General features: G+C 39.6%; 1 protein-coding gene and 1 non-coding gene across 15 annotated transcripts in view; one reads left to right on the forward strand and one right to left on the reverse strand.

Moving 5' to 3' along the window:
• GRIA4 (glutamate ionotropic receptor AMPA type subunit 4) overlaps positions 1-20,549 on the reverse strand; it is a 390,564-nt gene that overhangs the window by 236,738 nt on the left and 133,277 nt on the right. For 13 of the 14 annotated variants that reach the window (XR_003417752.2, XM_027051948.2, XM_027051942.2 and 10 more), the window contains exon 4: positions 8,904-9,143. Coding sequence is in view for 13 of the 14 variants with exons in the window: in XM_027051948.2 (XP_026907749.1) it covers positions 8,904-9,143 (240 nt within the window). In the remaining variant the exon portion in view is untranslated. Of the gene's footprint in view, positions 1-8,903; positions 9,144-9,560; positions 9,995-20,549 lie in introns of those variants that run through there. The other variant, XM_027051943.2, reaches the window with a different exon arrangement.
• On the forward strand, positions 2,599-2,705 carry LOC113596950 (U6 spliceosomal RNA). The gene has a single exon (XR_003417763.2). It is a non-coding gene; the product is annotated as a U6 spliceosomal RNA (small nuclear RNA).

Below are 20,549 nucleotides of genomic sequence, written 5' to 3' on the forward strand. Positions count from 1 at the left end.
TGTGGGATTTTAGCACAAGGATGGCACTTCCAGCACTTGCCCTCAACTCCTTCATTCTGTAACCAGGGAAGGTGGGAGGGGACAGACATACATGTGCCTCCCTTTGCCTCCTCTCCCCAGGGAAAAGGGATGGCACATGTAACCCTCCTTATGAAAATACCCACCAGGGTTCCTTCACCCCATGCATGTGCCCCTCCATCCACTATGCCCCCCTCCTAACCTGCAGAGGTGCCAGCCTGTGGAATTGGGTTAATGAGGGCCGAAGGCAGACACTGCAGTGCCACCAAAGGAGATGCTGTAGAGGGAGCAGGGGCTGCCTTGCCAGCTTATCATTACTTTTTCTCCCTCAATTACAAGTTAGAATCACCATAGGAAGCTCCATTGTTATGTTTACACATGTTTTTTTCTTTGCTCTCCCACTGGCCCGGCTCCAGCAGGAAGGCAGTGATACGCTTGAAACACAGAGTGAAGTGTGTTCTCCTCCTGACAGAATGGGCTAGCCTCACACTTGGCAGCTGGTAACAAGTAAATATTTGGCATCATCAGCCTGATGAAAAATGTAATAAATATCAGTAAGCAAACATATTTAAGTGAGATATAAAAAAGCCTAAATCCTAATGAGTTAATTATAAACAAAGATAAATGCCTGAGGTTCACCATGGGAAGTTTATAAAAAGGGAACTCCTCTTCATCCCAGTGAGGGTTTTTACAGTTAAAGGTGTTTTCCCTGAGGATTAGGAAATACACTGAAATGAGGCTGAATGTACCAAGCACTAAAGATAAATTTTCATCCCTTCTTGGATAACACCAGGTTAGTGTCTGAAAGGTTCTTACTTCTCCTGAATTTATACATCAAAGATCTCTGTTTTGCTAGTGTGTTTCTAATTTTGTTTTTAATAAGAAAATTGCATTGTAAGTGGCACAATTCATGGGAGATGTGTGCTGGCATCACATGAACCTGCGCAGTAACTGGAAACTGGGAGGTGGGAACTCGTAAGCAGCCCTACACACTCAGCACTCCTCTGAGCAGCTCCGAGGCCAGGTGACAGGTGCGCAGTCATCCCTGAAAATGTTCCCCATCTCACACCTCTCAGAAAGGAATTTCAAAGAAGAAGCAGGGCCAGTGATATTATTTTGGTGTGAACTGAAGTCATTACACCATATTCCTTGCACTTTTCTGCTCTGTTATCCCCCTACATTACCTATGGGCATGAGTTTACCACAAGCCCATGCTGGTAATGAGTGACAGAGGACTGAGGTTCCCAGGTCCATGGAACCATGTTGCCTAAACACTCTATGTTGTGATGCAGGAAGGAGGGAAAGAGTAAAAGAATAGGGCAATGTGAGAAGAAATAGAGAAGTGGAGCTGAGAACCCGAAGGGAAGGCAGGCGAGCTCTCTGGAGCCATTTATTCAATAGGCTTATTTACTGGAAAGTTAAGAGAGGTATTGTGGAAAGGTATCTCATGCCTCTTAATTTGTTCCTATTTCTGTGATTTAGATCTCGACTCTTTTCACAAAAGGATTTGAGGCAGTTTAAAAATAAAAGGCACGTATGCAGCAAAACCCAAAAAGTAGAAATAAAATAGCAAGATCTCTGCCCTCCCCACCCAAGCTCCCCTCTCCACCCCCTTCCCTCCTTGCTCTGGCTTCAGTGCGGGGGAGCAGCACACATACATTATGCCACCCACAACGTTGTTTCCTAGGTTTTTCAAAATATGTTATGCTATGTGTAGAATATAGTTTTGTTAAAAAAAAAAAAAACAGGCCAAAGGAAATAAGCCAAACCAACCCAAATTAAAGTTTTCTACTCTATGTCTTGCCAAATCCATGTCTCTTAGGGACAATTTACATAATGTTATAATAATAATTCATATATTGAACACAAGATATTCAGCAACCCGAAATAACGCTGTGAACCTGGAAACGGCCAATGCGATAAAACATTGAACATTAAGCATTAAAGAGAAGGATGAAATAAAACAAGAATAGCGCCAGCCACTGCTTACTCTGGCCTCCAGAATGGGTGCGTGAAAAACAATGACAGTGATCCTTACAAGTTTTAAATGTTAGGGGCACCTGGGTGGCTCAGTCATTTAAGCATCCAATGCTTGATTTTGGCTCAGGTCATGATCACACAGTTTGTGAAATCGAGCCCACATCAAGTCTCAGATGATAGCGTGGAGCCTGCTTGGGATTCTCTCTCTCCCTCTCTCTCAAAATAAATAAATAAATGAACATTAAAAAAAAAGAATTTTTAAATATTAGGTTTATATCTCTTCATCTCTCCCTTGATCATAAATTCATCTTGTGACCCGTGGTGTTGGGAATGGCCATAGATGCATCATAAATATGTACAATTCTGTGCAATACACAGAAGTAAAAAATATTTTCCTTTGAAAACATCTATTTCAAGTGAGAAAATAATGACTTCTTATATTATTTAAATTAACATCCCTTTTTCGCTCAAGGAAAAATGACATGTTGTTAAGTAGATTTGACAAAAATTCAAGGTTTTATAATGCCAAAAATATGGATTATTTTAAAGTGTTTTAAATATTTAGCTTGATTATATCTAAATCAAGAATGTTCTTTTTCAGTGCTCACTTCAGCAGCACATACACTAAAACTGGAACGATGCAGAGAAGACTGGCCTGGACCTTGTGCAAGGATGATACACAAATTCATGAAGCGTTCCATGTTTTTTGCAAACTGGTGCAGCCACTCAGGAAAACAGTGTGGAAGTTCCTGGAAAAACTAAAAATAGAACTACCCTATGACCTAGCAATAGCATTGCTGGGAATTTATCCAAGGGATACTGGAATGCTGATGCACAAGGGTACCATGTACCCCAATGTTTATAGCAGCACTTTCAACAATAGCCAAATTGTGGAAAGAGACTAAATGTCCATCAACTGATGAACGGATAAAGAAGATGAGGTTTATATATACAATGGAATACTACTTGGCAATGAGGAAGAATGAAATCCTGCCATTTTAGCAACGTGGATGGAACTGGAGGGTATTATGCTAGGTGAAATAAGTCAGTCAGAGAAGGACAGATATCACATTTCCACTCATATGTGGAACTTGAGAAACTGAGCAGAAGATCATGGGGAAGGGAAGGGGAAAAAATAGTTACGGAGAGGCAGGGAGGCAAACCATAAGAAACTCTTAAATACTGAGAACAAACTGAGGGTTAATGGGGGATTGGGGCGGAGGGTAAAATGGATGATGGGTATAGAGGAGGGCACTTGCTGGGATGAGCACTGGGTGTTATATGTAAGTGATGAACCACGGGAATCTACCCCAAAACCAAGAGCACACTGTACACACTACATTTTAGCCAATTTGACAATAAATTATATTAAAAAAAAAAAAGGATGTTCTTTTTCAGGCTGCTCCATACTTTTTCATGATAAGAAAAAATTTAATTCAAGGACCATCTCTATAGGAGAATTTTTCATTTTGACTAATATAGGAATTATTTGATACATTAAAATACGGTACCATTAAAAAACAAAACAAAACAATTGAGGCACCTGGGTGGCTCAGTCGATTAAGTGTTCAGCATTGGCTCTGTCATGATCTCTTGGCTCATGAATTTGAGTCCCGTGTTGGGCTCTCAGCTGTCAGCATGGAGCCTGCTTGGGATTCTCTCTCTCTCTCTCTCTCTCTCTCTCTCTGTCCCTCCCTGCTCATGTTCTCGCTCTCTCTCTCTCTCTCTCTCAAAAATAAACAAAGATTTTAAAAAAACACATGGTATCATTAATAAAATTTGAATTACATGATTAGTTATGAGAGCATCAAAATTATTTGATACCTATTGTCAAGGACTTTGATTAAGTCATTCATCCACTTCATGTTTATGGCATACTTATTAGGGGTTACTATGCTACACAGAAAAGATATAAATGCAGCAAGATATAATAATTACTGCTGAAAGATGTATTTCTGGGGGAAGGAAAGATATATAAATATACACACAATGTAATGTGAAAATTACTATAAAAAGGATTCTGCACAGGGTGTTCTCTAACTTCTTTTCCTACATGAATTGAGAAAAGATTTGGACATCTCGCTCAAACTAAAATGTTGTTCCAAATGAGCTCACTGTTTAGATACACTGTGTTGTCCCATATGGTAGGTAGCCATTAGGCAAATGTGACTACTTAAGGTAACTAATTAAAATTTAATATTCAGATCTTCAGGTTCATAAGCAACATTTCAAACATATTCAATAGCCTTAAATTTATCAACTCAAAAATCTTACCAAAGTTTTATTCCAAATGTAAAAACATCACACTGTGTCTCAAAGGCAAGCCCTTGGCTATCAAACAGAATCTTGTGTGCCATTTCCTAATGAAGCTATAGCAAGTGAGTTAACTTCATCCTAGTACAGTCTTGCTCATCACTGCATTCTTTTTAAAAAAAACTTTTTAAAATTTAAAATTAAATTTTTTTTTAAGTTAAAAAAAGTTTTTTTTTTTTTTAAAAAAAGCAAGGGAGAAAGCAAGGGAGGGGAACAAAGAGAGGGAGACAGAGAATCGGAAGGAAGCAGGCTCCACACCATCAGTGAAAAGCCAGACATGGGACTCGAACCCGTGATCTGAGATCATGACCTGAGCTAAAGCTGGACGTTTAACCGACTGAGCCACCCAGGCACCCCCGTCACTGCATTCTAAATACGTATCAAAGTGTCCGATACAGACAAGGTGAACAATACATTTTTATTGAATGGTAAGTGCATAAACTGAATGAATAAATGGACGAACACTCTCTTCTTCTTTGAGAGGCCGTCAAGTGAAAAGAAGCCGGGAGCGACCTGATAAACAGGATGCTTATGTGACCTACCATCTTTCTTTTTCTGCCCACCGTTTCTAGGGAAGGAATGTGGAATATAATACATATTTATTTATATACAATACTATCTGGAATATAAAGAAACCTTAAAGATAACATGAATGGACCTTAAAGACAATGCAGTTCAACTTTCCTCCTTCTCTGTCCCTGTCTCTATTTCTCCCTGACATATGTGGACAAACATACAGGTAGGTTCACACAGTTCACCAAGAGCAGAGCAGAACTTGAAGAGAAGTCTTACATCAGAGGGAAGAAAATATCATTCCTTTGACGACAATTCAGCATAAAAACATTACCTTAAGTTATGACAGAGTGAAGCTCTTGTATTTTATAAGATCAGTGTATCACTACGGGGATTAAGATTTCAGAAATAACTAAGTGGATCAATGAGATAACATATTCCAAAATAATGATTTGTGACACATCAGACAGCCATGTTCCACTCAAGATTGTGGAGAAATTCAGGGTCATATTAAGGCAGTTATTTGTAACAGGAAAAATGTTGAAATAAACAGTTAAGGATAACTGAAGATCAGAGAAAAGTACTAAAATGTACTAAACCATCCTATTTCTTGACAGGTGGTTTTGTACATTATAAAAAAAATTCTTATCTTTAAAGTGGATGTGTGCTCTCTTTTTCTGCATGATGTGAAAATACTGATGACTCTTAGCCAACTATGTTTATGAGAGAAATTAATCAAGCTCACAACTGAAGTTCATACCTCGGTTGGTGATAGTGATACATAATTTTAAGCCCACTATCTAAGAAGAAATAAATTGATCTTGTGATCCTAAACTTATAAAATGAGCACAACAATTTCAAAGGGAGAAAAAATTATTACTGTCTTTTGCAAGTACTTAATTGAAACCAAGAATATCGGGAAGCATGGTCCTGTCATGATAGAGTGAACCATCTCAACACCACGACACGGCCACAAATTTCCATTTATAAAATAAGTAAATCACGGAGATGAAAAGTACAGCATAGGGAATAGAGTCGATACTGTAATAACACTGTATGGTGACAGATGGTGACCACACTTATTGTGGTGAACACTGAGTAATGCACAGAAGTGTTGAGTCACTATGTTGTACCCCTGAAACTAATACAACATCGTACGTCAAATATACTTCAGTAAAAAATATAAAGAGCCATCTTCCTGATATGTTATTCTTTCATTCATGCAACTACCCCTTGGGATAAAGGTGTCTGTTTTGAAGATGCGTTGTATTACTCTACTAGAAGGCAGTGCAAAGGGCTGGCTGTTCATCCTGCAGCAACTACTAGAGAGAATTCAGAAATTTGAGAGCGTGACTTGCACTAGCTGGTTAAAAGCAGGACAGGGAGACAACAAGGAAAAGCAGGTTTTGTTCAGCAAGCCAATAGGAATGTTAAAGGTAACAAGATGCCATATTAGAAGAAACAGAGCTTGTTCCATGAAGGGTTTAAGCCTTGGGAAGCAGAAACTCAGCCAGGAGAAAGATTCTTTCAAGAACGAAATAGGTCTGCTTATATTAGAGAGATTCCTGGACAGACGGGATGGGACATGGCTCAGGGTTGAAGCATCTGATGTGCTACACAGGGGTGAGGATCCCGGAAAGTACATACTAGTGTGAAAGCAAAGCACCACTTTGAATCCCTGTTTGGTAGGGAGGCTGATGCACGAACGCCTACAACCTTCTTCTTGCCAGAGACTGATGGACCCAGGCACAGAGGGAAAAAGTAAGACACAGGACCCACTGATATTTCTGTGAGATCAAGATGTCATAAAATAAGGATCTTGTGCCCAAAGTGATGAACTGAGCTATATCATAAAGAACCACATAAAGAACAGTCTCATCTATATATATCCCAGTATGTATTTCTTTACAACATGATTCAATTTTTTAACATCTTAAGTCAACTTTATTCAGGTGTAATTTTTTTTTTTTTTTGCATTTGACATTCATATGTTACAACTGATGAAGCTATACTGACATATCATTATCACCTAAAGTCCTCGGTTTACATTAGGGTTCACCCTTGGTTTCAGACGTTCTATGTGTTTGGGCAAATGTATAATGACATGTCTACCATTATCATAGTGTCACATCATGATCCAATGCCAGCATCATATTGAGCAACTTCGCTGCCTGACAAATCCTCTGTGATTCACCTGTTCATCCCTCTTTCCCCTTAACCTCTGGCAACCACTAATCTCTTTACTGTCTCCATAGCTTTGCCTTTTCCAGAACGTCATATAGCTGAAATACAGCATGTAGCCTTTTCAGATTGGCTTCTACACTTAGTAGGACTCTGCATTTAAGGTCCCTGCATGTTTTTTAATGTACTGATAGCTCATTGAATAATATTCCATTGTCTGGATGAACCGCATTTATTTATTCATCCACCTAATATGAAGGACAATAAAATGAAGGACATTTTGTTGCTTCTGAGTTCTGGTAATTATGAATAAAGGTGCTATAAGTATCTGTGTGCAGGTTTTTGCGGGGACATAAGTTTTCCACTTATAGGTAAATACCAAAGAGCACGAATGCTACATCACAAGGTAAGCACGTATTTAGTTTTGTAAAAAACTGCCACCTTGACTTTCAAACGACTGTACCATTTTGCATTCTCACCAACAATGAACAAGAGCCCCTGTTGCTCTGCATGCTCACCAGCATGTGTCATTGTCAGTCATCTGGATCTTGGCGATTCTAATAAGGTAGTAATACCTCATTGTTGTTTTAGGTTGCCTTATGGTTCAATTTTCAGTGTCCTCTTGTTGAAGGATTTTTCCAAAAGTTAGAAATGAACAGAATGATTTCTCTCATCTATCATACATACAAAGCTCTAGGATGCTTTGGATTTTTAGATATTGGAAAATGTCATCACAAGACATGGGTAGGCTCCCATATTTCCAAATGAGAATTACGGCATGTGGCAACCATGCAAAAAATACACTGATGATATTAAGTTTTCTAAACTTGTTACTGAAAGGAAAATTTAGCAAGAAAACCAATATAAAATGTACTAGGACCACCAGTGGTGTGACATCTTATAGGATATACCATCTCTGAAAATAGGAAATTATGCTTTGGCCTTTGAAGATAATTACATCTTCAAAAGATTTATTTTGCTTGTTCGTTGTTTTATGCTTATTGTTTTACTCATGTCACAGATAGAATTCTATTCAATGATATTCTCAAAACGTTGCCAGTTTGAATTTTTATTCCAACTTCTTGTCATATATACTCTTTAAGGGAAAAATATTGAAGATAAAAAGCCCAAAGGGAGTTCCCTGCTGTTTATTCTGCAATATAATCTGTTGCTGTGATTCCAGACACTAAATAGAAAGAAAAAATAAAAAAAAAGAATATGCGAATTTAAGTTATGTCTCACAATGAAAAGTCAAAGTATCTCAAACCTGTATAAAAATGGATTATTGTCAATAACTTATTCACCTTGTTTTTCCAACACATGGGTTGCACAGTATCAGTTCCTGATCTTCAGAGCCCAATAGGTTATGGTAAAATGTAAGGTTGCCAGGGCCCCGAAGCCTTACCCCAAATCTGTACCGCACTGTCACCACATTTCAATTACTCACTTCAAGTTTCACATGTCAAACCCATGGATATGGTTCAACTACTACTTTCTTTTTCCTTTTTCTTTTTTAAATACAATTATAGATATAGAGATGCAGACAGAAAAATCAACTTGCTCCCTTAAAGACATTCCAAGACATGAAATCATCTGCACTTGAGGCAAAAGACATTTATTTCCTGATTGTACCTGAAATATCATCACAGAAATGTTCAAAGAAGTATTTATCTTGATTTCAGCTAAGTCACAGAGCATGGTTGGCTCATGAATAACCTGGTGCATCTGATGCTCATTTAATTAGAAGTTTCCAGATAAAATTACTGATAATACCCATTGACCCTTTTCTGATTTTAGCTGTAGTAGAGCTCAAATTATTTCCCTAAGGCACAAAAGTGATACCAGGCCACTTCTGGTTGAAAGGGTTTTTCTCATGTGGGCGTGGAATTGCGACTTACCCCTGTCCGTGTCGTACAGGAAGACGAAACAGTTCCATTCATAGTGGTCCAGCAGACTCAGGAGCGCGCCCCGCAAGGACGGTCTGAGCTGCAGCACAAACTGGCTCTCCCCCTCCGTGGGGAAACTCGGTGTGATGAGGGAGATGTGCAAGGCGCTGCAGAACGAGGTCAAGGTGTGTACCGACCTCTTATCGTAGAGTCCGAAAATGGCGAACACTCCTCTAGAATACTGGGAACAGACTGAAAAAGAGAAGGAAAGAAACACACTATTAGCACACTCAAGCTGGTGAGTTGCACATCTACAGTCCATGAACTTAAAAAAAAAAAAAAAGTCTGAATCACTCGTATAGTCAGGAACATAAGGAAAGTAAAAGTGGAGTGTGCAATTCATTGTGGAATTAATTATCGGATTGCTGAGTATGTGCTCAGAGCCTTGCAACTGGCCTGGTAACAAGGAGCCATAGGTTTTCTCTCTCCAGAAGCCAGTTCAGGGCTGTGTTCCCAGACAGAGACTAGGAAGACCCCGGCCTCCAGGAAGACCCCACCAACATAAGTCCCCGCCACTAGGAAAACCCCGGCCGCCAGGAAGACCCTGGCCACTAGGAACACCCGGCTGCTAGGAAAACCCCGGCCTCGCCTGGTCCACCAGATCTGCACCTGTTGCTAAGGCAGCTCGTCCTGAAGGAGTACTGGCGGCTGACCCCGAGGCAGAGAGAGAGAGGACTCCGTAACAAAGGGACCCCAGCCCCACGCCGGGAGTTGCCCCCGCAGGGGTGGTACTGAGGCTCCGGGTACAGATTCGCCCGCTCTGGGGCACAGAGAGAAAGCTGTGGTTTAAAGGAGCAACTAGAGGGGCGCCTGGGTGGCTTGGTCGGTTCAGCATCTGACTCGCCCGGCTCAGGTCACGATTTCTGGGTCCCTGGGATCCACCCTCCCATCTGGCTCCGGGCCCGCAGGGCGGACCCTGCTTGGGAATCTCTGTCTCCACTCTCTCTGCTCCTCCCCTGCCCGGGCTCTCTCTGCCCTGTCTCTCTGTTTCTCTCAAAACAAACAACTGAACATCTGAGAAAGAAACAAAGGAATAACCAGAACCCAACGAAACCAGGCCTAGCAGGAAGCCCGGAAGGTGGGGGGGGGGGGGGGGGTGGAGCGACTAGAGGTCTTCCGGGTCAGAGGTCGGCGAGCGCCCCCGGCGTGCCCTCTGCTCCGGGGAGCCCACGGCGAGGCCCCAAACTCAGTTCCAGGTGCCATGGAAGCGCGCCGCCTCCGCCTCCGCCTCCGGGAGCTCTGCCACAGATGCCCTCGGACTCGGAAAACAACCCCGGTGGAAAAGGACAAGTACAACGTAACAGGTGTGGCCTTGGAGCCCCACGAAAGAGTGCGGAGCCGCTGGAAGTTTCACGGTTCGTGCTCCCCCTCCACCTGGACGGCGCGGAGCCCCAGCCGCCCCGCCCCCCAGGCACCCTCAGGGCACACACCTCCCCCAGCCCACCTCCACCCCGTCCACCCGGGGGCGCCCTCAGTGCCCACAGCCCCGGGGCCACCCCACCTCCAGCCCGTCCACAGGGCAGCCACAAGGCAGAGTGACCTGGGACCCCCAGTCCACCAGCCACTGGGCACAAAGAGTCTACACAAGCGTCGACCATCCACACATCATGCCTTCCAGTTGGAGAAAGGTGGCTGTTCAGCCTCATTCACTGAAACAAATAGGAGGTCAAGCAAAGTGTGGATACAGAGGAATTTGCTCCAAATGAAAAAACAAGACAGAACTCCATAAAAAGAACGAAATGAAATAGAGATAAGCAATCTGAAATGTTACTTTTTTTTTTTTTTTTTTTTTTAAATCACAACCTTAGAGTTCTCTTGAACCATGTCTGAAAACAAGTTAAGCTGTCTGGAAAATCACCGTTGGGCGTCCTCAATACTCAGGGGAATTGTGACCAGCTGTGTAGCTTCTAGGTTGGATATAAAGCCAACACAGAGCAGTTTCATAACCCAGCAGAACCAAGTCCCCCCTGCAGTAGACAGGTGCACAATGTCCCATTCTTCCCCTTCTATGTTCCCAGTTGTTGCAAGGACAATGAGGCAAATACAAAAAGAGAGAAAACAAAACAAAAACAAAAACCAAAAACTCTTCTCAAGATTCTTGCCCAGCTACATTTTGATCCCTCTTTTGACATGACCAAATTCTTGTCCAAACTTGGATGACTTTTTCTAATTTACCTTTATTTAATTTAATTTTAATTTTATTTTTTAAATGTTTTTCATTATTTTTGAGAGAGAGAGAGAGCGAGCGAGCGAGCAGAGGAGGGGCAGAGAGAGAGGAAGACAAAGAATTTGAAGGCAGCTTCCAGGCTCTGAGGTGTCAGCACAGAGCCCAATGCTGGGCTCAAACTCATGGACCATGAAATCATGACCTGAGGAGAAGTCACACACTTAACCAACTGAGCCACCCAGGCACCCCTCTAATTTACCTTTTAAAGGATACAAACTTGCATGAAAAAAAAAATACTCCATGTATGCAATAAAGCAAGACTGTTTGAATTCCAGATTCTTAGAGTTTACCACATAATGGTTTTAAGGTCCATTTCTCCTTGGCTTATATAGCTAATTTAAGAAGGCTTCAGTTCTATGAAATGTTTATGTTTTCTGATTTTGGTTACTACTTTTAATTGCTAAGTTCATTATGAAGCCTTGAATATTGGATAATCTAGAGGTATTTACCTTAGGAGTAGTTCATTGTGATACAAAGAAATTAGATTCTGCTTTGTTGAAGCAGTAATAGGCTCTTGGAAAAAAAAATTAATTACCTTAATAACATTTATATCCATATTCTACAATACCTGGGTTTTAGGAAATTAGGAGGCAAAATTAAATAAGATAAATTAATAAAACCTGGCAGTATTTCTTCTGTTCTTGTTTATTTTGCTTCTGAAATTGGGGATACAGTCTGAGCAATGTAATTATAGCAGAAGAAGTTACCAGTTAAAAGAAAATGGGTGTTACTGGTCTTCTTTAGATGAGGTGCTCTAAGAGATATTGTATATATTGTGGAAAAACTAAAGCCTAACTAAGGGACCAGCGTCTATATTCAAATGGATAAGACTAGGATAGACCTGACCTTAAAAAACAGAAGATGTATGTTACCTAACTAGAACTTCAAGTTGGAAGAAAAAAATAAAATATACAGGAAAGGCTGCAAACGTTGCAAACCAGTTCAAATCCTAGTGCTCTTGTTAGCCAGGTGACCTTGACTAAGTTATTTAATCTTACTTGCCTCAACCATAAATATATAATATGCCAAAAATTAAATAACATAATGTATGTAAAAGTACTATTACATATGGGAGACAACCAATAAGTGGTGAGTTATATAAAGAAATTCCACCAAGGAAGAACATCCAATTCTAATTCTATGCTCACCCATGAACTACCATTTGATCACCTGAGTAGACTGACTAATCTAGAAGGCTTGGTCTGACAGTGTGACTGGCTGCAATTTTCTCGCAATATATAAGACACAAGGTAATGTAACATTTGGGTATCCGGAGTTGCAACTCAATTCATTTATATAACTTAAGAGACTTGATCTGATAAATCAAGTTGCTGGATCAGATGTTAACCTTGTGAATGTTCCACCAAGGCTTTGGATGTATTTACATAAGTGCTATCTATATATTTAGCATACAACCAGGCGGGAGTCGCTTGGCTCCTTTGTAAAGTTTTCATATTGTCCTGTTCTCTTGACTTTTATGCAAATTGAGGGACCACTCTCAATCTTTCCACAGTAAATAATCTGGCCTAAATAATTTTTATTTTACCCTATTGAAAAAAAATTTGAAGAGCATCAGAACTCAAATCTAAGATACTGGCTTTCAGTTTGGTGTTGAAACTACAAACATGTTAATTCTTGTTCAAGAAAAGATAATAAACAAATCCTGTACTTTAACATACTCATGTATGTAATAAACATTTATATAATCCTTTCTGTTACAGCATTTTAGAACCATACCATTGTCAAGTTTGGGTTTCCAAACTGTTTTTCTAGGAACCCCACAAGTTCTCTAGGAGGACTTGAATAGTTTTGCAGAAACTTTTTTTTTTCTAAATTTCTTTATTTATTTTGAGAGAGAGAAACAGAGTGTTGAGCAGGGGAGGGGCAGAGAGAGAGGTAAAGAGAATCCCAAGCAGGCTCCATACTGTCAGTACAGAGCCCAATGAGGGGCTAGAACCCACAAACTGTAAGATCATGACCTGAGCCAAAATCAAGAGTCAGATGCTCAACCAACTGAGCCACCCAGGCGGCCCTGCAGGGAAAGCTTTGATGAGACAGAAAAGGGTAGTACAGTATGCCACTCCCCCCCCCCAAAACCCTACAGCACATCTTATTTCATCTATTTCAAATATTGAGCTACTGCCTATATAAACTTTTATATAAGAATAGTATTAAACTACTACTTTAAAAAAAAGGTCAAAACAATGAATATACTCTGTACAAAGTTCCCCAACTGTTTTTTTTTATTATATTGTTGTCAGTGTAATCATTATGACTTTCCACTACTCTGGTGCTTGCTATATGATTTAGCTTAATTTATTCTACCTGTGACTCAACAAACTCAATATTTCCTGATATTTAATCATCTTGTATCTGCTTTCATTCATTTGCATCATCATAAATATCTACTCTGTTTCACCACCATCTGTCATTCTGCTTCTCATAAACTTATTTTGTCACTCACATTTTACTTTCCCTTTGCAAAGGTCCAGTTTTAGTAGGATTCATTTGAATTTTTCTTTTTGGTCTATTTCATTTAGATTATTTGCTTGGCAGGTGAAGATTATTGGGTTTCCTATGTATGTGGATAGATTGTCAGTCAAATGTTCAACGTTATTATCTCGATGTGATACCCCACATAGTATTTTATTTGGTCCAACAGATTCAAATTCTGGAATATAATTATTTCTATATTTAGTACTATACTCTAGCTTTGCAAACACTCAAATTGAAATTTGTTTGGTGGTATCTTATGATATCTATTGTTGCTTACCATACAGATAATTATTCAAACAATGGATCTTTTTCTTAAACTATATAAATGCATACACAAATTAATGAGAGTAAAATAAGCTGAGTACCCATGTGTTCAGACATGTATACACAAAAGGGAAACTGAATTTTAACGTTCTTGTATAACATGGCTGAATATAACACAGAAGAAGTAATTATTAGTCACCAACAAGATGTGATGACAGTATGCTGATATACTTGGGGATACAAACAGTAATCAGGATAAGACTTTGAAATAATCCAGTTATATTTTTAAGCACATATTATATATTCTGCTTCACTAATGAGATCACTAGGATTGTGTATTATGTGGATAAATTCCTAATATAAACACATCATATTAATCCATTCATCTTTTACCTGATGGTGTCAATTAACCAGATCAGTCTTCTCATCAGGTAGTTACCCCATCCCATTCCAGACGCCCAGTCAAGTCACATGATAATATAATTTGATGATTCATAGCTTTCCCATTGCATGTAAATCAAATGACATGGTTTTAGCTCAGTGTTTTGCAAGTTGTGGGACATAAATCCAGGTGCTGTGCTGGATTTTCCGTGACCTCCGCCTCAGGGGTAGGAAGAGTGCAGGCCGGTGCTCATTTCCTTCCTTCCTTCCTTCCTTCCTTCCTTCCTTCCTTCCTTCCTTCCTTCCTTCCTTCTTTCCTTCCTTCCTCCCTCCCTCCCTCCCTTCCTTTCCCTCTCTCTCTCTCTTATCTATCTATCTATCTATCTATCTATCTATCTATCTATCTAGAGAATGAGACAGACAAAGACAAAGAGGATTGGAGAAATCTGAGCATGTTTCTTTGAGGGAATGGAGTCAGCAGAGAGGGAAATACATACAGAAGAGAAAAGGGGTACCAAATAGGGAAGGCCCCAAATAGAATGTATAGGGTCAAGGGCACATATAAAATTGGCCTTGAATGAGATGTGCAGGTGTGTGGAGGGTAATTCATTCTAGAGTTCAAAGATCAAAAGATAACATTGTATAGGGTACAGTTTCCTACCTGCACTGATCTAAGAGACAGGGTTGCAGCAGTGGGATTCATTCAATAAAGCTGTGTGAAAGTGGCACCAGTTGCAAATAATTGCAGAGAGGGGCACCTGGGTGACTCAGTCAGTTAAGCATCCGACTGTGGCTCAGGTCATGATCTCCAAGTTTGTGGGTTCAAATCCCCACACTGGGGTCTGTGCTGACAGCTCGGAGCCTGGGGCCTGCTCTGGATTCTCTGTCTCTCTGCCCCTCCCACTCAAAAAATAAATAAAAACATTAAAAAAAATACAAACAATTGCAGAGGGTAGGAAAGGAAACTAAAAACACATAACCTATATTATAAACTTCATGATGAGGGGGAACCCTTCTTATTTTATCCACAACTGTATCCAACTCAACATATACAACACAGTACCTATAAAACCTTATGGGATGAATGACAAAACAAAATGAAGGATTAAGTGACCACGGACAGAAGACAAGATATGAAAATATAAATTAGAACTGGCAACAATTTAGAAATTCATGATTTTCTTCAGGCACAACATGCAGATGGTAACCAAAATGAAAGACAATGAGGAGTTCAAAACTTTCCTCCTTGGAATGAATTCTTCTCTTGCTTACCCAACACACGCTTTCCTGGGTCTCCACTTATTGGAATGCTGTTCTCAATTTTTCCCCTTGCAACTCCCTGTCTCACCAATCTTCTCATCTTCTTCTATACCCTTTCTTCAGATAATGTCATCTATTTCTATGACTTCAAATATCATCCGTGTGCCAGTAATTCCCTGATTAAGACCTTCAGGTTTTATTATTTCCTATGAGTTTAGACTCAAACATCAATACTTAATATTTCCCTTTGTTGTTTTTTCGGCACCTAAGACCCAGATGGGCCAAAACAGGACCCTTCATTTTTCTTTCAGAACCTCGTTTCTGTCCCCCATCCCAATAAAAAGCATGGCCATCTATGAAAATATTCTTGATCCATAACTTCCTTCTATTCCCACATGAAGTCATGAGAAAATCTCGATGGTTTTACCTCCAAAATATCTAAAATATATCAAAATTCCTCCAACTCCTCTGTATCTCCACTATACTGCCATTGTCCTGCTCAGTCTACTAGTGAAGTCTCCAAACTGTACTTCCTGTTCCTAGTTTTCTTCCTTCCCCATCATTCTCCACTCAGCAGAGTGTGATAAGATGGCCTCATCACTAATTAATGTCCCACTGGATTTTCCTCATATTTAAACTAATATCCACATGGTCTAAAATGCTCTTATGAGGAATACTATGAAAAATTATATGCCAACAAACTGGACAACCTGGAAGAAATGGACAAATTCCTAAGCACCCACACACTTCCAAAACTCAAACTGGAGGAAATAGAAAACTTGAACATACCCATAACCAGCGAAGAAATTGAATCAGTTATCAAAAATCTCCCAACAAATAAGAGTCCAGGACCAGATGGCTTCCAGGGGAATTCTACCAGACATTTAAAGCAGAGATAATACCTATCCTTCTCAAGCTGTTCCAAAAAATAGCTGTTTCAAAAAATAGAAAGGGAAGGAAAACTTTCAGACTCATTCTATGAAGCCAGCATTACTTTGATTCCTAAACCAGACAGAGACCCGGTAAAAAAAGAGAACTACAGGCCAATATCCCTGATGAATGTGGTTGCAAAAATTCTCAATAAGATACTAGCAAATCAAATTCAACAGCATATAAAAAGAATAATTCACCATGATCAAGTGGGATTCATTCCTGGGCTTCAGGGCTGGTTCAGCATTTTCAAATCAATCAATGTGATACATCACATTAATAAAAGAAAAGATAAGAACCATATGATCCTGTCAATTGATACAGAAAAAGCATTTGACAAAATTCAGCATCCTTTCTTAATAAAAAGAAAGGATAGAAGGAACACACTTAAACATAAAAGCCATTTATGAAAAGCCCACAGCTAATATCATCCTCAATGGGGAAAAACTGAGAGCTTTCTCCCTGAGATCAGGAACACGACAGGGATGTCCATTCTCACCGCTGTTGTTTAGCATAGTGTTGGAAGTGCTAGCATCAGCAATCAGACAACAAAAGGAAATCAAAGGCATCAAAACTGGCAAAGATGAAGTCAAGCTCTTTTTGCAGATGACATATTATACATGGAAAACCTGACAGACTCCACCAAAAGTCTGCTAGAACTGATACATGAATTCAGCAAAGTTGCAGGATACAAATCAATGTACAGAAATCAGTTGCATTCTTATACACTAATAATGAAGAAACAGAAAGACAAATAAAGAAACTGATCCCATTCACAATTGCACCAAGAAGCATAAAATACGTAGGAATAAACCTAACCAAAGATGTAAAAGATCTATATGCTGAAAACTATAGAAAGCTTATGAAGGAAATTGAAGAAGATATAAAGAAATGGAAAGACATTCCATGCTCATGGATTGGAAAAATAAATATTGTTAAAATGTCAATACTACCCAAAGCTATCTACACATCCAATGCAATCCCAATCAAAATTGCACCAGCATTCTTCTCGAAGCTAGAACAAGCAATCCTAAAATTTGTATGGAACCACAAAAGACCCCGAATAGCCAAAGTAATATTGAAGAAGAAGACCAAAATGGCAGGTATCACAATCCCAGACTTTAGCCTCTACTACAAAGCTGTAATCATCAAGACAGCATGGTATTGGCACAAAAACAGACACAAAGATCAATGGAATAGAATAGAAACCCCAGAATTAGACCCACAAAAGTATGGCCAACTAATCTTTGACAAAGCAGGAAAGAACATCCAATGGAAAAAAGACAGTCTCTTTAACAAATGGTGCTGGGAGAACTGGACAGCAACATGCAGAAGGATGAAACTAGGTTGCTTTCTTACACCATTCACAAAAATAAACTCAAAATGGATAAAGGACCTGAATGTGAGACAGGAAACCATCCAAACCCTAGAGGAGAAAGCAAGAAAAGACCTCTCTGACCTCAGCCGCAGCAATTTCTTACTTGACACATCCCCAAAGGCAAGGGAATTGAAAGCAAAAATGAACTACTGGGACCTCATGAAGATAAAAAGCTTCTGCACTGCAAAGGAAACAATCAACAAAACTAAAAGGCAACCGACAGAATGGGAAAAGATATTTGCAAATGACATATCGGACAAAGGGCTAGTATCCAGAATCTATAAAGAGCTCACCAAACTCCACACCCGAAAAACAAATAACCCAGTGAAGAGATGGGCAGAAAACATGAATAGACACTTCTTTAAAGAAGACATCCGGATGGCCAACAGGCACATGAAAAGATGCTCAATGTCGCTCCTCATCAGGGAAATACAAATCAAAACCACACTCAGATATCACCTCACGCCAGTCAGAATGGCCAAAATGAACAAATCAGGAAACTACAGATGCTGAAGAGGATGTGGAGAAATGGGAGCCCTCTTGCATTGTTGGTGGGAATGCAAACTGGTGCAGCCGCTCTGGAAAACAGTGTGGAGGTTCCTCAAAAAATTAAAAATAGATCTACCCTATGACCCAGCAGTAGCACTGCTAGGAATTTACCCAGGGGATACAGGAGTGCTGATGCATAGGGGCACTGGTACCCCAATGTTTATAGCAGCACTTTCAACAATAGCCAAACTATGGAAAGAGCCTAAATCCATCAACTGATGCATGGATAAAGAAATTGTGGTTTATATACACAGTGGAGTAGTACGTGGCAATGAGAAAGAATGAAATATGGCCTTTTGTAGCAACGTGGATGGAACTGGAGAGTGTTACGCTAAGTGAAATAAGTCATACAGAGACAGACAGATACCATATGTTTTCACTCTTATGTGGATCCTGAGAAACTTAACAGAAGACCATGGGGTAGGAGAAGGAAAAAAAAAAAAAGGTTAGAGAGGGAGCCAAAACATAAGAGACTCTTAAAAACTGAGAACAAACTGAGGGTTGATGGGGGGTGGGTGATGGGTATTGAGGAGGGCATCTGTTGGGATGAGCACTGGGTGTTGTATGGAAACCAATTTGACAATAAATTTCATATTTAAAAAAATAATTAAAAAATAAAATTAAATTAAAAATGGCAAAAAATTAGATTATCCAGAATTATTTGTATGTAGCCATTTTAGCTTAATTGTGGTATGTGCTGTTCTATTGTAATGGACTTTAGTAGTTTTTTAAAACAAGATTAATAAAACTACAACCTTTCATATTTTAGAAATTTTACTAATAAAGGGCAGTCTTACCTTCAAAAAATAAAAAATAAAGAAATAAAACACCCTTATGATTTTGTCTTTACTAAACTCATGGACCATTGCTCCCTCCCACACAAGACTAAGCCATACTCTCCCTTTTTGTGTTACTTAAACACACCTTCTCATCCACTTTAGGGCCTTGGCACTAACTGGCCAACCCTTGACTTCTCGCTGTTCCTGTCTCAGTGAACATGTCAATTCCTCCCAGAGCCTCTCCCTGACTCCTCTAGAAAATGAGGTTCCCAGAGCTCTAGTCATGCTCTACTGCATGACCTTGTTTTATTTTGTACATAGCTGTTATTACTTTTTGAAATCACCTTACTCATTTGACTGCTTATTTATCTCTTTTCTCCAGGACAGTAGGAGTTCGGCAAGAGGAGGGAACTTGACTGCCTTTGCACTGATTCAAGCTCAGACTCTAGAACTGGAAAAGAGAAAGCTCTCCATTAGTGTTTGCTGAATGAACAAAATCATGGTTTCTCATAAAGGAAATGAGGAGAGAAGAAAGACTAAGAGGGTGTGGAATGATTGGCTAAAAGCCACAAAAATCAACTTGCCTGTTGCTGAGTTTACTCTGGCAGTTAAGTTCCCCTTTCCCTGGCCAGGAGTCTAGGCAACATACTGTTGGTGTCTATACGCATCTTTCCTCCCCTTTCAACTGTGTATCTACTCACCATTTTTCTTAAATGTTTACTTATTTTGAGAGACAGAAGGAGATAGAATCCCAAGTAGGTGTTCCACCGTCAGTGTGGAGCCCATCGTGGGGCTCAATCCCATAAACCCTGAGATCATGAGCTCAGCCAAAATCAAGAATCAGATGCTCATCCAAGTCACCCAGGCACCCCTCACCATTTGTTTTTAACTAAAGCTTAGTTACTGAAAACTGCCACATATTGTGGCCTAAAAATTTCATGATTCTTTATGAGGAAAACAATTGTAATCTTAACTATGTATTACTGTTTTTTAAAACAATTTAATGTTCAGTTAATGAGACGATTTTCTTTCACAACTGACCCAAACATCTATATTGTATGTTTCTATCAGGGCGACATTATATTATCATTTTTATACATTTAATTTTGACTAGCTGGAATATGGTGAGGTGAGAAGTTTCATCAGCACTGGAGAGTCTGATCTCTGTCTGAAATGGTATAAATTCTAGGTCTGCTGCCCTCTCCTACCTTCCCCTGCACAGCAACTTGGTCCTAGACTGTCCTGAGGATTGTTTCTCACCCTGTATTTACCTAATTTCTACCTATTATTTTTTATAATCCTGCCATTTATCTTTCTTCTAAAAGAACTCTTAT

The sequence above is a fragment of the Acinonyx jubatus genome, chromosome D1 (genome assembly GCF_027475565.1).
Source record: "Acinonyx jubatus isolate Ajub_Pintada_27869175 chromosome D1, VMU_Ajub_asm_v1.0, whole genome shotgun sequence".
NCBI lineage: Eukaryota > Metazoa > Chordata > Mammalia > Carnivora > Felidae > Acinonyx > Acinonyx jubatus.